Genomic DNA, 14,925 nt, shown 5'->3' with positions numbered 1-14,925 from the left:
CATAGCTACTCAATAACAAATGTGGCTATGTTAGCTTCCTCTCCAGGGACGTCCCTTCAAAATCGATTTCGGTTAAAACACATCGTTAAGTTCTAGCTGAACCTACCGTCCATCACCATTATCCATTCCACCTCTGAGAGTTCAAAAGGTCTGGGCGTACAAATGGCACCTTAGAGGAACGGCTGAACCTCCTGCCTTCATCCGCATGCCAGAGCGAACAATTCAAACAGCCATCTTTATGCTTCTGCATCACCTTCCTCCAGCTCAGAGCTTTCACGCTGAGGCTCTAGAGGGGAACACAGCCGCAGTAGGGCCCTAAATGGAGCTACGCGCCTTTCTCGGGCGCTCTAAAGAGAAAGGACGAGGTGTCACAGAAGGTCGTCGTAGTCGAGGAGTTTGGAGTGCTGCCGGCTCTTCCATAGTCGGAACAGACGGAAGTCAAAGTACATCTCGATCATCTCCTTCCCTACAGCAGCAAGACGGAGAACATTTTCACTCGATGAGACACCAGACACGGAAAATGTAGAGTTTAAATACAGCTTCTTATTTAAAACGCGGCTAATTATCTACAGCAGTGGGACATCTGATCAAACTGTGACTGAATGCATAGGAGATAAATAAAACAGAGACAAATTAAAAGAGGAAAAGAAAGAAGTTAGCTAGAGGGAGAGCAGAAGGAAACTCTCCTGGGTCCAATAAGGAGAGCAAGTCTGTAGGGGAAGATAATGAGAGTTTAATTGGAATGTAATTAACAACCAATCGATAGTCGTGGCCAAAAAGATAAGCGAGTTCAAGTCAGGTTTGTGCGCATATCTGTGTACGTTGACCACCTGCCATGAACGCACGTATGATCGTGTGTGTGAGATTCTGCTTGCCTGTATTTCTGTCTATCTGCTAACGTGTGATGGATGAGCATCATTTGCTGCCCCACACTATGACTGAGTAGAGACATTGGAAACGTACTAAACAGGCCACATGACTGAACACCACATCATATCTCTTTTTTGTTGTTGTTGTTGTTTTGTTTTTTACGAGACCATAATTCCAAGTGTGCATGATTGTATGAGTGTGTGAGAGTGTATGAGGGTGAGTGTGTGCACTCACCTTGTGCAGAGAGTTCCAGAGGACTCTTAAACTCCACAGCATATGGTCTCATCAGCCTCTTGAGGTTCTGCACAAGCTGAAAGAACAACAAAGTGCTTCTGTTCATCACTCATTCCAATGTCATGCACAACCAAACAGCAAATCAGCATGCAAATTTAAAGGAATAAAATTGTTCAACGAGATGAACAGCTGAACTTTTTTTTTTCCAGACATTATTAGATGAGACCTACAGAGGAGCATGATGGTTATCAGTGTTGTTGGGAGCCTGAGGGAAGCGGAGGCGGTATGTGTGTCACGGAGCAGAAGGAGTGAAATTACAAGGAACAGTCAAATGCTAAGCTGCCGGTTTTAGTAAGGATTATGATTGACCTTTGTTGGAAGGGGCTCTGCTGGAACATCTGTGAGAGCCCGTTCTCTCTAGATCATGCTATTTCTCTAAACCCATGCCCCAAATGGAGCATTCATGGTTTAACAGTTGTTTTTCACGTGTGGTCTGTGAGGCTGTACGGTTTCCTGTTTTGAGGTCCATCTACTATGTATGTAAGGAATAAAACAAAACAGGGAGTGCTGTTGTTGGTAGAGGAAGTGGTGTGATACCAACTTGAAGTTGTTTGTTTTCCTTTAACAGTACATCCCAAAGTCACCCTGATGCCACAGCAATTTGCCAAAACTAATAATTTCTTTAATTTATTACTTCCATCAACTGTGTTGGAGGAGGTTATGTTTTTGCCTCCGTGTGTTTATTTGCCCCTTCCCAATGTAACTCAAAAAGCAGTGAACAGATTTTGATGAAATTTGGAGGAAAGGTGGGCCATGGGCTAAGGAACAATTAATTAGATTCTGATGCAAATGTGGATATGTATGCCGATCTAGGATTTTTTTTTTTTTGCCTGTTCCCAACGTAACTCAAAAAGTAGTGAACGGATTTTGATGAAATTTGGAGGAAAGGTGGGCCATGGGCTAAGGAACAATTGATTAGATTTTGATGCAAATCTGGATATGTACACTACTGTTCAAAAGTTTGGGGTCACCCAGACAATTTTGTGTTTTCCATGAAAAGTCACACTTTTATTTACCACCATAAGTTGTAAAATGAATAGAAAATATAGTCAAGACATTTTACTGGCCATTTTGAGCATTTAATCGACCCCACAAATGTGATGCTCCAGAAACTCAATCTGCTCAAAGGAAGGTCAGTTTTATAGCTTCTCTAAAGAGCTCAACTGTTTTCAGCTGTGCTAACATGATTGTACAAGGGTTTTCTAATCATCCATTAGCCTTCTGAGGCAATGAGCAAACACATTGTACCATTAGAACACTGGAGTGATAGTTGCTGGAAATGGGCCTCTATACACCTATGGAGATATTGCACCAAAAACCACACATTTGCAGCTAGAATAGTCATTTACCACATTAGTAATGTCTCATCTCATCTCATTATCTCTAGCCGCTTTATCCTTCTACAGGGTCACAGGCAAGCTGGAGCCTATCCCAGCTGACTACGGGCGAAAGGCGGGGTACACCCTGGACAAGTCGCCAGGTCATCACAGGGCTGACACACAGACAACCATTCACACTCACATTCACACCTACGGTCAATTTAGAGTCACCAGTTAACCTAACCTGCATGTCTTTGGACTGTGGGGGAAACCGGAGCACCCGGAGGAAACCCACACGGACACGGGGAGAACATACAAACTCCGCACAGAAAGGCCCTCGCCGGCCACGGGGCTCGAACCCAGACCTTCTTGCTGTGAGGCGACAGCGCTAACCACTACACCACCGTGCTGCCCACATTAGCAATGTATAGAGTGTATTTCTGATTAGTTTAAAGTGATCTTCATTGAAAAGAACAGTGCTTTTCTTTCAAAAATAAGGAAATTTCAAAGTGACCCCAAACTTTTGAACGGTAGTGTATGTCAATCCAGGATCCAGATATGTATGCCAATCCAGGATTTTTTTTTTTTTTTTGCCTGTTCCCAACGTAACTCAAAAAGCAGTACATGTCTTTAGTAGACACTCTTATCCAGAGCAATGTATAACATACCCAGAGCAGCCTGGAGGTTAGGTACATTGCTTAAGAGCACTTCAGCCATTCCTGCTGGTCCAGGGAATCAAACCAGCAACCTTTTGAGCCCAAAGCTGCTTCTCTAACCATTAGGCTATGGCTTCCCCAGTGAATGGCTTTGGATGAAATTTGGTGTACAGGTTTAGTATCCTAGGTTCAAGCGATTTGATTTGGATGTTGATAATATGTGGCTTGGCAGAGGGATGCACTCTACCATGTGACCTTTTAGTTTAATAATGAAAATGTCATACTTTTTATCAGTTTATATTTATGTTTAGTACTGTGAAATATCCATAAATCTAGTTAGTTCATGCTATCGCTAACATTATTCCAGCTATAAACTGTTGTTCTTTTACCAACCTGCATTTTTCTCTCTAATGAAGGTAATAACAAGAAAAATTACACATTGAAGACTTCCCTTTGTTGGAAACTTAAAGTTGCAGCTTTTTGTCTGAATGTTACAAAGCACTGAAACTAGAGAATCCTTCCAAAAATATGTACTTTCATAAACTACTACACAATGTTGTTGTTGTTGTTGTTGTTACCTCGCCTGGGACGGAGTCCACCAGGGGGCGAGGTATTGTTTTCGGTGGGGTTTCTTTTTTTTTTTGTTAATGATATTACGGGAAAACAGCTGGACCAATCTTCATGAAACTTTCAGGATAGATGGGCATTGGTCTCAAATAGAACCTCCAACATTTTGAGGGTCATCCAGGTAAGGTCAAGGTCATCAAAAAGGTCAAAATCATTTTGTCGCGATGTCTTCCTTCAGATGTGTTCTGATTGGCTGAGAGCAGTATGGTGTGTTCTGATTGGCTGAGAGCAGTACGGTATGCGAATGAGAATCAGAACCATGTGTATGTTCACACACAAGGTCAAAATCAAGGTCGATGTCAAGGTCACCAAAAAGGTCAAAATCGTTTTGTCATGATATCTTCCTTCATGTTCATCATAAGTGCTACCGGGTGAGGTTTGTTTTGCCTGGCAACACTTGTTGTTGTTGTTGTTGTTGTTGTTGTTGAATTAGTTTTGGTGAAGTGTCCCTGTGTACGTTGTTACTATATAAAAATGAATGTATTAATACCAAACTTACAGCCAAACTGCAGTTAGATTTGCTGTTCCAGAAAATAATCAACACCTTATTACCAATTCAAATCAACTCAACAGCACTGTGTTGTACAAGCCCTTAATGTGCACCTTTAGCAGAACTTGCATGTAGTATTACACTCTCAGAAAACAAAGCACATTATTGTACCTTTAGGAGTACAATGGCTTGTCACTGTGCCAGTACCCTCTAAGGTACTTAATTGTACCATTTAGATACTGATTGGGAACATATATGTACCTTTTTGGCCCTAAAAAGCAGGGCTTTGAACCGGTTCAAGGAACGAAAAGGAAAACCGGGAACTTTTTCTATTTCACATGGAACAGAAACGAAACCAGAAACTTTATTATTTTTTTATGTTCCGGAACAGAAACGCTTATTAAAAATAATGGTAACCGGTTAATACCGGTTTTTATTTCGTTCCTCAAAGTTTCCGTAGCCTACAAATAAAAAAAGTCATTCTTCTCCTGCGCAAGTTTCTATGACCCGCTGGGGTTCACTTCCTGTGTGACGTTCGCTGACTGAATGGAGAGAGCGGGAAGGTGGACTACTATCATGTCTCCATGTGATAAGTGAATAAGTGCATTACTGAGTGTCTGAGCAAAGAAGAGCCTGAACGTTGCAACCTCCCTATTGGCTGTTTGTAAAAATGTATCAATTGTTGCCCTTCCCACGGGAATCATCGCGGGCTCGAGAGACGAGACCTGACGAGTTAGTTCGTTGGTAGCAGAACAAAATGTCTGGACACAAATCGAGTTTTCAGAAAAGGAAAGAAAATAAACGGAGGGTCGAAAATACAAAAAAGGAGGCAGAAAATGCAAAACGAGTTTTAAGGTAGGACAAATGGTTACTTTTTAAGGCAGCCCGCCGTGGCTGCAGGCTTTCAGTTGTGTCATTGAATGGTTACTTTTCTGAGGCAGCCCGCCGTGGCTGCCTGCAGGCTTATTTATTATAGCCCATTTAGTTAAAATAGTTGATATAAAATGTTTATAGTTATAGTTATGTGATGGTTGTCCTGATTTAGACTGGTGGGTTTTTTTTTGTTTTTTTTGGGGGGGGGTTGCGCGATGTTGCACCCGGGTCCAGATTAGGGCAGAACCGGCCCTGGCTACATTTCAGGTGTAGTTTGTTTTATGTATGTATGTACTTGTATAGGGGCGGCACGGTGGTGTAGTGGTTAGCGCTGTCGCCTCACAGCAAGAAGGTCCTGGGTTCGAGCCCCGGGGCCGGCGAGGGCCTTTCTGTGTGGAGTTTGCATGTTCTCCCCGTGTCCGCGTGGGTTCCCTCCGGGTGCTCTGGTTTCCCCCACAGTCCAAAGACATGCAGGTTAGGTTAACTGGTGACTCTAAATTGACCGTAGGTGTGAGTGTGAATGGTTGTCTGTGTCTATGTGTCAGCCCTGTGATGACCTGGCGACTTGTCCAGGGTGTACCCCGCCTTTCGCCCGTAGTCAGCTGGGATAGGCTCCAGCTTGCCTGCGACCCTGTAGAAGGATAAAGCGGCTAGAGATAATGAATGAATGAATGTACTTGCATAGATGTGTACTTGGTCTTCCAATATGGCGCCTAACAAAATCTCGTGGCGCGGTGATGTCATGCGGTAGCCCTCTATAGGGCCTGACTAGCCTTTGGTAGGGGGTGTCATGGCTCAGATGGCTAAGGCACCGTACCATAAATCCGGGGACCCGGGTTCGATTCCGACCCGAGGTCATTTCCCGATCCCTCCCCGTCTCTCTCTCCTGCTCATTTCCTGTCTTTCTACACTGTCCTATCTATAAAAAAAAAAGACTAGCCTTTGGTAACACACTAAACAAATTCTCTTTCATTTTTGGCACTTTTTCTGTTTGTGTAGATGGGAAGACATACTGAGAATCCAAATCGCCAACATTTGAAATAATAATTGTTTTGAATTATTTCTTGTCTTATTTAATGAAGGTTGTAATAGAATTAGCCTACATTTGGCTTAAGCTGGATGAGACAGAGACATAATTTTATAGCCATTTGTTAAACAGCTGACAGGGAACGTAATTAACCGTTCCAGGAACGAATTTTTTTTGTTCTAACCGGTTCGGGAACGTCTATTTAATGGTGGAACCCAAAACCGGAAACGTTAAAATTCCGTTTCTGTTCGGAACGAACCAATAGGAAAAAAATTCCGGTTCAAAGCCCTGCTAAAAAGGTACACATATACCCCTTTCCAACCAAATCAGTTCCAGGGCTGGTACGGGGCTAGTGCTGGTTCACAACTCGTTCAACTTGTGAGCCAGCTGAGAACCAGTTTGCGTTTCCATAGCTCGCGGTGCTAAGGGAAGCCACGTCATTACGTCGCTGTATATGTCATTACGTCGCTGTATACGTCGTTACGTCGCTACGTTTGCTTAAATCTTGGCGCGAATATCGAAGCAAAAACAATGCGGAAGAAGCAGCAGCAACAACAACAATAATAATAATGGATGACTTCGCGTTTGTACAGCTGCTGCTTCTTGCCGCTTAAAAATGGTGATCTTTCGCGGTCTTGTTATTCTTGTTGGTCTTAACAACTCCACCCCCCCGCTGATGTAAGCGGTTCTTTCCTCTGGCCCAGCAGAGAGTTGGTGCTAGCCTGGAACCGTTTTTTCTGGCCCCAGAGCCAGTTCTTTGTCAGTGGAAACAGAAAACCCGGTTCCAAACTAAGCACTGGCCCCGAACCAGCCCTGGAACTGCTTTGGTGGAAAAGGGGCAATAGTTACCTTGAAGTCCAATAATGAGCCTGAGGGAGTACAGTAATGTAGACTGTACCATGGGGGACAGAAATGGACTCCGACTGTATCCGTATTACTGACAGTGTACTAATTTGCTTTAAATCTCTGCAAAGTCCAAAAGTCAGTTCATAAACCTGATTTATTTTACAGTTCAAAATAAACAGGACACTTTTAAGAACTGTTTATATCAGTGCCGTCATTGCATAAGGGATACTGCAAAGAATTCCCCGACAGTACGGGATGGATTCCTATAAGTTTTGTAAAAATTATGTGTCTATTCTTCTGTCTCTTGAGGACTTGTTAAGGAAGGATAACCTCAGTTAATCTATACCATACATCATTTGATTCAGAGCTAGTTCTGAGGCGATAAATCTTGTTTTTCTCAATGGTACAACATCCATATTTTTAGCTTTTTTTTATTCGCTTTTTTTTTTTTTTGGTGACGGTTCTGATAAATTGACTCATTCTTCTGAAGATGAAGAATTTTATGCATCATCACACAAGCATTTGAGGGAATTATGACACACACGTTCATAACAACTTTTGTTTTCCAAATGATCAGTTTTCAGTGATCAGTGCAGACTGGGAAAAGGATTATGGGGCTTATTGCGTCATCTCACGCATACCTTTTCTGGTCTCAAGTCATTTTTCTTTGTGAATGCTTTATTGCTCTATTCTTCTCTTGCACATGAATCACTCGAGCCACAGTGAGGTTAATCAATCCCCCTGTGTAAGGGTAGATGAATTCAAATCAATCATGCCAAAGGTTTGTTTCAGGCATCATCAACTGGTGGACCGGGGTCTAGATGCAGACTGAGCAATGTATTTCAGCAGACCAACTGAATACTTGAAAAAAAAAAAATAGTGCAGCAGGGTCAATCAAAGTACAGATCCTTTATTGCGGTTGATCCGGTTACATGCATTTAAGTAAATTATTTAGCTAAAGGCAGCTCATTGGACCAGAGACAAGCTACAGCGAGCTGCATGGCTGTTGACATTATGTCAATAAAGTGAGTTTTTGCAGACTTTTCATTTTATTGACCCTCTCATAGTTTCATGATTAGCAAACTGACAGCATGGCTTGTTTAAAAAACTGCCAGTGAAAACAGACTGTTTAAAGAAGATGGGATAGAGTCAAAGTCCCTCTCATGCCAGAATCTGGTCTTCCGAGGCAGTCTCCTGTCCCAGTACTAACCAACTGTTTGAGGCGCCAACTCTTTGAGGCGTATGGGTCTCCGTTTCCATTGCCCTCGGCCTCTCGCCTATACGGCTAGGGTTACAGTGGGGGGCTAGTCCTCTGGTAACCGCGAGAGTTTGATTTCCCCACTGCATCTGTATTGCAGTGTGCCTTGCCAAATGGTAGTAGGTATCATTTTCATGATGGTCTTTGGTATGACCCGACCACAAGTAGAACTCACGATCTCTCAGTCAAGAGGTGAACATGCTAACCACTAGGACAACTCGAGGTGATGGGATAGAGTACTATGCATTTATTCCCCTTCCATTAATTAATAGACGTGTCTCTATTATGGCATTAGTCAAACGTGAAGCCACACTACAAAGCAAAAAATAAATCCACTTTGAACAGTCTTATTTTCAGCTATAAACTAAAAATGAATAATTAAGCATTAAAATACAAAGTCACTCTTTTTACAAAGTCACCCAGGAACACCGCCTGGATGCCTTCGACACCAAGTGCCAACGAAGGATCTTGGGGATCAAGTGGTATGACCATGTTTCCAATGCCACCCTGTGTGAGATCACCAACCAGACTCCACTGTCCAACAAGATCCACTCGGCCCGTCTCCGCCTTTTCGGCCGCATCGCCAGGGCGGAGCCACCCCTGGAACCAGCCGCCCTACTGAAGGAACCGACCCCCACCACCTGGTCCCGTCCCAGAGGCCGACCCAGACGCACATGGTCCGAACAGCTGAGCGACGACCTGCAGGCTGCTGGCCTCAACATCGCCACCGCCAGGGAGGCTGCCAGGAACAGACCCGCTTGGTGAGCCATATGCAGAGGCGCCACGCTCCCTTCGAGAGCATGCGGAGCTGAGTGAGTGAGTGAGACTCTTTTTACTCCTGAATAATGTTGATAACTTATCCAGATCTTTGTGTCTGGACCTTGCACAGTATCTGATTCTAGGCTTATCTTCATAACCTTAGCCATTTATCAAGCTGATCTAGACAAAACATAACAATAGCTATAAAAGTACCAATAACAACCACAGCAATATCATCAACAATAATAATTTTCCCAGACACAACAACAGAAACATTACCACAACAGCACTCAGAACTCAGGCTGCCATTTTGATCAGTGTGCTCAGTAAAAGAAAGCTTTCTACAAAGAAATATAACCTACGTTTCTCCTAAGTCTTCCAGTAATAATAATAATAATAATAAATAATTCACAAGACAGGGGCGGCACGGTGGTGTAGTGGTTAGCGCTGTCGCCTCACAGCAAGAAGGTCCGGGTTCGAGCCCCGTGGCAGGCGAGGGCCTTTCTGTGCGGAGTTTGCATGTTCTTCCCGTGGCCGCGTGGGTTTCCTCCGGGTGCTCCGGTTTCCCCCACAGTCCAAAGACATGCAGGTTAGGTTAACTGGTGACTTTAAATTGACCGTAGGTGTGAATGTGAGTGTGAATGGTTGTCTGTGTCTCTGTGTCAGCCCTGTGATGACCTGGCGACTTGTCCAGGGTGTACCCCGCCTTTCGCCCGTAGTCAGCTGGGATAGGCTCCAGCTTGCCTGAGACCCTGTAGAACAGGATAAAGCAGCTACAGATAATGAGATGAGATGAGAATTCACAAGACAAATGCGTCCATGTTGCTAGCTTGGCTCAAAAAGTAAAAATGCCATGAGACTACATTCTCAGAATACATTACTTGTATGTGACACAAGCCACAAGCATCTACAATAAGTTGCGTCAAACGCAGTGTGGCATGGAGCTCTGAAGTGCCGCAGACATGCAGATGAAGCAGGGCATGTATATTTATAGAAGGATGACTAAAGTTTCCAGCTGCTCCCCTCCGCTGCTGAAGAGTTGAGGTAGTACAGGTGGGAGTGTTGGAGCAGAAACTCTCTATAACTAGCAAAAAACAAGAAATGACTATGTTTCCCTTTCATTAGAAATATAAGTGCAGAGGCACACATGATAGTAAAACATGTGTGTGTACCATGTGATTACAGAGCTACAATAAAACACTCTAGTCTGATGTTCAAACATATTCATCATCTAGAGAAACCAAAAGCTTAGTGGCTATCTAATGGACTAACAGGTCTAAGCGCCGATCTTTCAAAGACATTAAAATAAGGTCTCATTTTTGGCATCCGTATCAGATGCTGAATATATTAAGCTGTTAGTAAATGTATTAAGATTGATTACTTTGGGAATGGGCGGCACAGTGGTGTAGTGGTTAGCGCTGTCGCCTCACAGCAAGAAGGTCCGGGTTCGAGCCCTGTGGCCGGCGATGGCCTTTCTGTGTGGAGTTTGCATGTTCTCCCCGTGTCCGTGTGGTTTTCCTCCGGGTGCTCTGGTTTCCCCCACAGTCCAAAGACATGCAGGTTAGGTTAACTGGTGACTCTAAATTGACCGTAGGTGTGAATGTGAGTGTGAATGGTTGTCTATGTGTCAGCCCTGTGATGACCTGGCGACTTGTCCAGGGTGTACCCCACCTTTCGCCCGTAGTCAGCTGGGATAGGCTCCAGCTTACCTGCGACCCTGTAGAACAGGATAAAGCGGCTAGAGATAATGAGAATAGTACTTTGGGGATTCTTGAGTTGCAAAATAAAAAAGCATTAGCCCTATCTTCCAGAGATCATGAGTTCAAATCCCAATGATGCCAATGCTGTCCGTGGCCAGGAGCCTGAGAGTAAAATTGACCATGTCAGAAGGGAGGGGTGGCATACTCTTTCTCCCCTATCAATTACAGCGACACTAGCCAATCATGGGGATCCGTGGGCTCATGCATGCGGAGGTGGGTGGATAAGTCTTGTTATGAGTGTGTTATGCTGCCCGTGATGTTCCCTGAGGAGCATTTCGAAAAGGCTACATGATAGTTGTCATGTGATGGGGGGAGCTGTTGGGTGGGAATTGGCCATGACTATATTAGAGAGATAATCGGGGAATAATTAAAGATAGAGACTGATTATTTTGGACTTTCTGGAGCAAAGTGCAACAGCTCCACCAACACAATACAGGCATTTAGCAGATGCTCTTATCCAGAGCAACATACAACATACCCAGAGCAGCCTGGGGAGCAGTTGGGGGTTAGGTGCCTTACTCAAGGGCACTTCAGCCATTCCTGCTGGTCCAGGGAATCAAACCAGCAACCTTACTGTCCCAAAGCTGCTCCTCTAACCATTAGGTCATGGTTTCCCCCAATGCAGAATAGTATGAAAAAGTGAAACTGAGGCTGATTTCTTTTTAGCCCAGACTGTCATCATAAATAGTCCAAAACATGTCATCATCCTTTTCCCCTCACAAAATGTCTTTGAAGGGAAAACTAAAAATAAGCACACATTGTCCAATCAAAGTACAAAACATGCAACAAGACAGAGGATACAGATGTAAATTTAGTGTATTGTTTTTTTTTTTTTTAAAACAAAAGTGTCAGCATAGAGCGGCATGATGGTGTAGTGGTTAGCACTGTTGCCTCACAGCAAGAAGGTTCTGGGTTCTAACCCAGTGGCCGACGGGAGCCTTTCTGTGTGGAGTTTGCATGTTCTCCCCGTGTCTGCGTGGGTTTCCTCAGGGTGCTCCGGTTTCCCCCACAGTCCAAAGACATGCAGGTTAGGATAATTGGTGGCTCTAAATTGACCATAGGTGTGTGAGTGTGACTGGTTGTTTGTCTCTATGTGTCAGCCCTGAGATGACCTGGCGATTTGTCCAGGGTGTACCCCGTCTCTTGCCCATAGTCAGCTGGGATAGGCTCTAGCTTGCCCACGACCCTGTACAGGATAAGCGGTTATGGATGATGGATGTTACAGCATTTCTGTTTATCATGTTCAACATTCAGAGGAAACATAGCATGAACCCAGTAGAATGTTACTCATAAAAATTGGAAAAACTGATCTTCTTCTTCTTCTTTTGGCTGCTCCTGATTAGGGGTCACCACAGCGGATCTTCCGTCTCCATTGCTCCCTGTCTTCTGCATCCTTCTCTGCCACACCTGCCACTTTCATGTTCTCTCTCACCACATCCATGTATCTCCTCTTTGGCCTTCCTCATTTTTGTGTGCCTGGCAGCTCCATCCTCAACATTCTCCTTCCAACATGCTCTGCATCTCTTCTCAGGATGTGCCCATACCATCTCAGTCTCATCTCTCTTAGCTTAATTCCCAAGCTCTCCACATGTGCTGTCCCTCTGATGTGCTCGTTCCTTATCCTGTCCAACCTTGTCACTCCCATCGCAAACCTTAACATCCTCAACTCCGCCACCTCCAACTTTGCCTCCTGTCCCTTCTTTAAGGGTACGGTCTCCAACCCATACATCACAGCTGGTCTCACTACTGTCTTATACATCTTACCTTTGACTTTTGCTGGGACTTTCCCATCACAAATGACTCCCAAAATCCTTCTCCAACTGCTCCACCCTGCCTGCGCTCTCTTTCTCACCTCACTATTGCAGCCCCCATTTTCTTGCACAGTTGACCCCAGGTACTTGAATTCACCAACTTTCTTTATGTCTACTCCTTGCATCTTCACTACACTCTCATCCCCATTCTCACTGATGCATATGTATTCTGTTTTGCTACTGCTCACCTTCATTCCTCTTCATTCCAATCATTGGAATCCAATGCATACCTCCATCTCTCCAAACCCAACTCAACCTCCGTTCTACTTTCACCACATATCACAATATCAGGGCGGCACGGTGGTGTAGTGGTTAGCGCTGTCGCCTCACAGCAAGAAGGTCCGGGTTCGAGCCCCGTGGCCGGCGAGGGCCTTTCTGTGTGGAGTTTACATGTTCTCCCCGTGTCCGTGTGGATTTCCTCCGGGTGCTCCGGTTTCCCCCACAGTCCAAAGACATGCAGGTTAGGTTAACTGGTGACTCTAAATTGACCGTAGGTGTGAATGTGAGTGTGAATGGTTGTCTGTGTCTATGTGTCAGCCCTGTGATGACCTGGTGACTTGTCCAGGGTGTACCCCGCCTTTCGCCCGTAGTCAGCTGGGATGGGCTCCAGCTTGCCTGCGACCCTGTAGAACACGATAAAGCGGCTAGAGATAATGAGATGAGATGATATCACAATATCATCTGCAAACATCATGTTCCATGATGACTCTTGCCTCACTTCGTCCATCAAGCTATCCATCACTATGGCAAACAAGAAAGGACTCAAAGCAGATCCTTGATGAAGTCCCACTTTCACCTTGAACCATTCAGTCGTTCCAACTGCACACCTCACTGCTGTTTCACTATTCTCATACATGTCTTGCACCACTCATTCACTCCACACTTTCTCATACAATAGCATAACTCATCTCTCGGCACTCTATCGTATGCCTTCTCCAGGTCTACAAACACACAATGTAGCTTTCTCTGGCCTTCCCTGTACTTCTCCATTTACATTCTTAAAGCAAAAATTGCATCCAACGTGCTCTTCCTTGGCATAAACCCGTACTGCTGTTCACAGATTGCTACCTCTCTTCTCAATCTCGCCTCCAATACCCTTTCCCATAACTTCATGGTGTGGCTCATCAATTTTATAAAAATTGGAAAAACTGATACAATGCACTATATCAACCCTTATTGTTTCATTGGTTATAGCTAATTTGGTTGGTCATTAGTCAGTTTCTGTCCTGTTTTCTCTCAAATGCTGTTTTCATAATCAGAAAAAGTACATGAAGTGCTGCAACAGGGACTGGGAAATCTGCCACCCCAAAATGGTGCATAAGTTATTACTTTCCTAGACTGAGGCTTAAAGAAAATGTCCTGTCCCATTTCTTTCAACCTGATTTTGTTACCCCACTTTAATATAGATAGACTATTTTACCCAATGACTCACTAAATATAAGAACAAAAATCTCACTAATAGGGCGTCGTCGTGGTGTAGTGGTTAGTGCTGTCGCCTCACAGCAAGAAGGTCCGGGTTCGAGCCCCGGGGCCGGCGAGGGCCTTTCTGTGTGGAGTTTGCATGTTCTCCCCGTGTCCGCGTGGGTTTCCTCCGGGTGCTCCGGTTTCCCCCACAGTCCAAAGACATGCAGGTTAGGTTAACTGGTGACTCTAAATTGACCGTAGGTGTGAATGTGAGTGTGAATGGTTGTCTGTGTCTATGTGTCAGCCCTGTGATGACCTGGTGACTTGTCCAGGGTGTACCCTGCCTTTCGCCCGTAGTCAGCTGGGATAGGCTCCAGCTTGCCTGCGACCCTGTAGAAGGATAAAGCGGCTAGAGATAATGAAAATGAGACTCTCACTAATACACTGCAAAAAATAAAAATCTTAGGAAGTTTATTTGTCTATTTTCAAGTCAAAACATCTAGTCACCCTTATTATAAGACATAATTGCCCAACAAGCAAATCCTCATTTAGCTAGAAAGGCTAGTTTTTAGACAGTCCATCTTGAAAATCTTGTATAGACAAAATGTCTTGAAAAAGTCTTATTTGGAGCGCCTTTGAAAATAAAACAAGTTCTTTTTTAAAACAAGTAAGTACATTTTGGACATTTGTCAAATGCGGTTCATCTTGTTTCAAGAAAAAAAAACAAAGTATGCTTGTTTTGGGAATAAATGAACTTTACTGAAATCTTTGAATCTTTCATTACAATTCAACTCCACCTTACAGATCCTAAGTTTACTGCGACTGGTTTCTCAGTCATTCAGAGTGAGCTTCTTCTAGATGCTGTACAGACTCTAGACCAGACAAGCACCTTCAAAAAGGCTATGAGTGAGTGGAGGGTGTTTTAGTGAGG

At 44.2% G+C, this 14,925-nt stretch overlaps 1 protein-coding gene across 1 annotated transcript in view; it reads right to left on the bottom strand.

Annotated features, from left to right (window-relative positions):
* Positions 1–207: 207 nt before the first annotated feature.
* The window catches only part of nsmfb (NMDA receptor synaptonuclear signaling and neuronal migration factor b), a 119,117-nt gene continuing 104,399 nt past the window's right edge, over positions 208–14,925 (bottom strand). The window contains exons 16-17 of the mRNA XM_060906697.1: positions 1,105–1,180; positions 208–466 (exon numbers count right to left, since the gene is read on the bottom strand). Coding sequence (XP_060762680.1) covers positions 369–466; positions 1,105–1,180 — 174 coding nt within the window. The 3' untranslated portion in view covers positions 208–368. The remainder of the gene's footprint in view (positions 467–1,104; positions 1,181–14,925) is intronic.

The sequence above is a fragment of the Neoarius graeffei genome, chromosome 24, assembly GCF_027579695.1.
Source record: "Neoarius graeffei isolate fNeoGra1 chromosome 24, fNeoGra1.pri, whole genome shotgun sequence".
In the NCBI taxonomy this organism is placed as follows: Eukaryota; Metazoa; Chordata; class Actinopteri; order Siluriformes; family Ariidae; genus Neoarius; species Neoarius graeffei.
The sequence above is the reverse complement of the archived record's forward strand: the minus strand, read 5'-3'. Positions and strand labels throughout refer to the sequence as shown.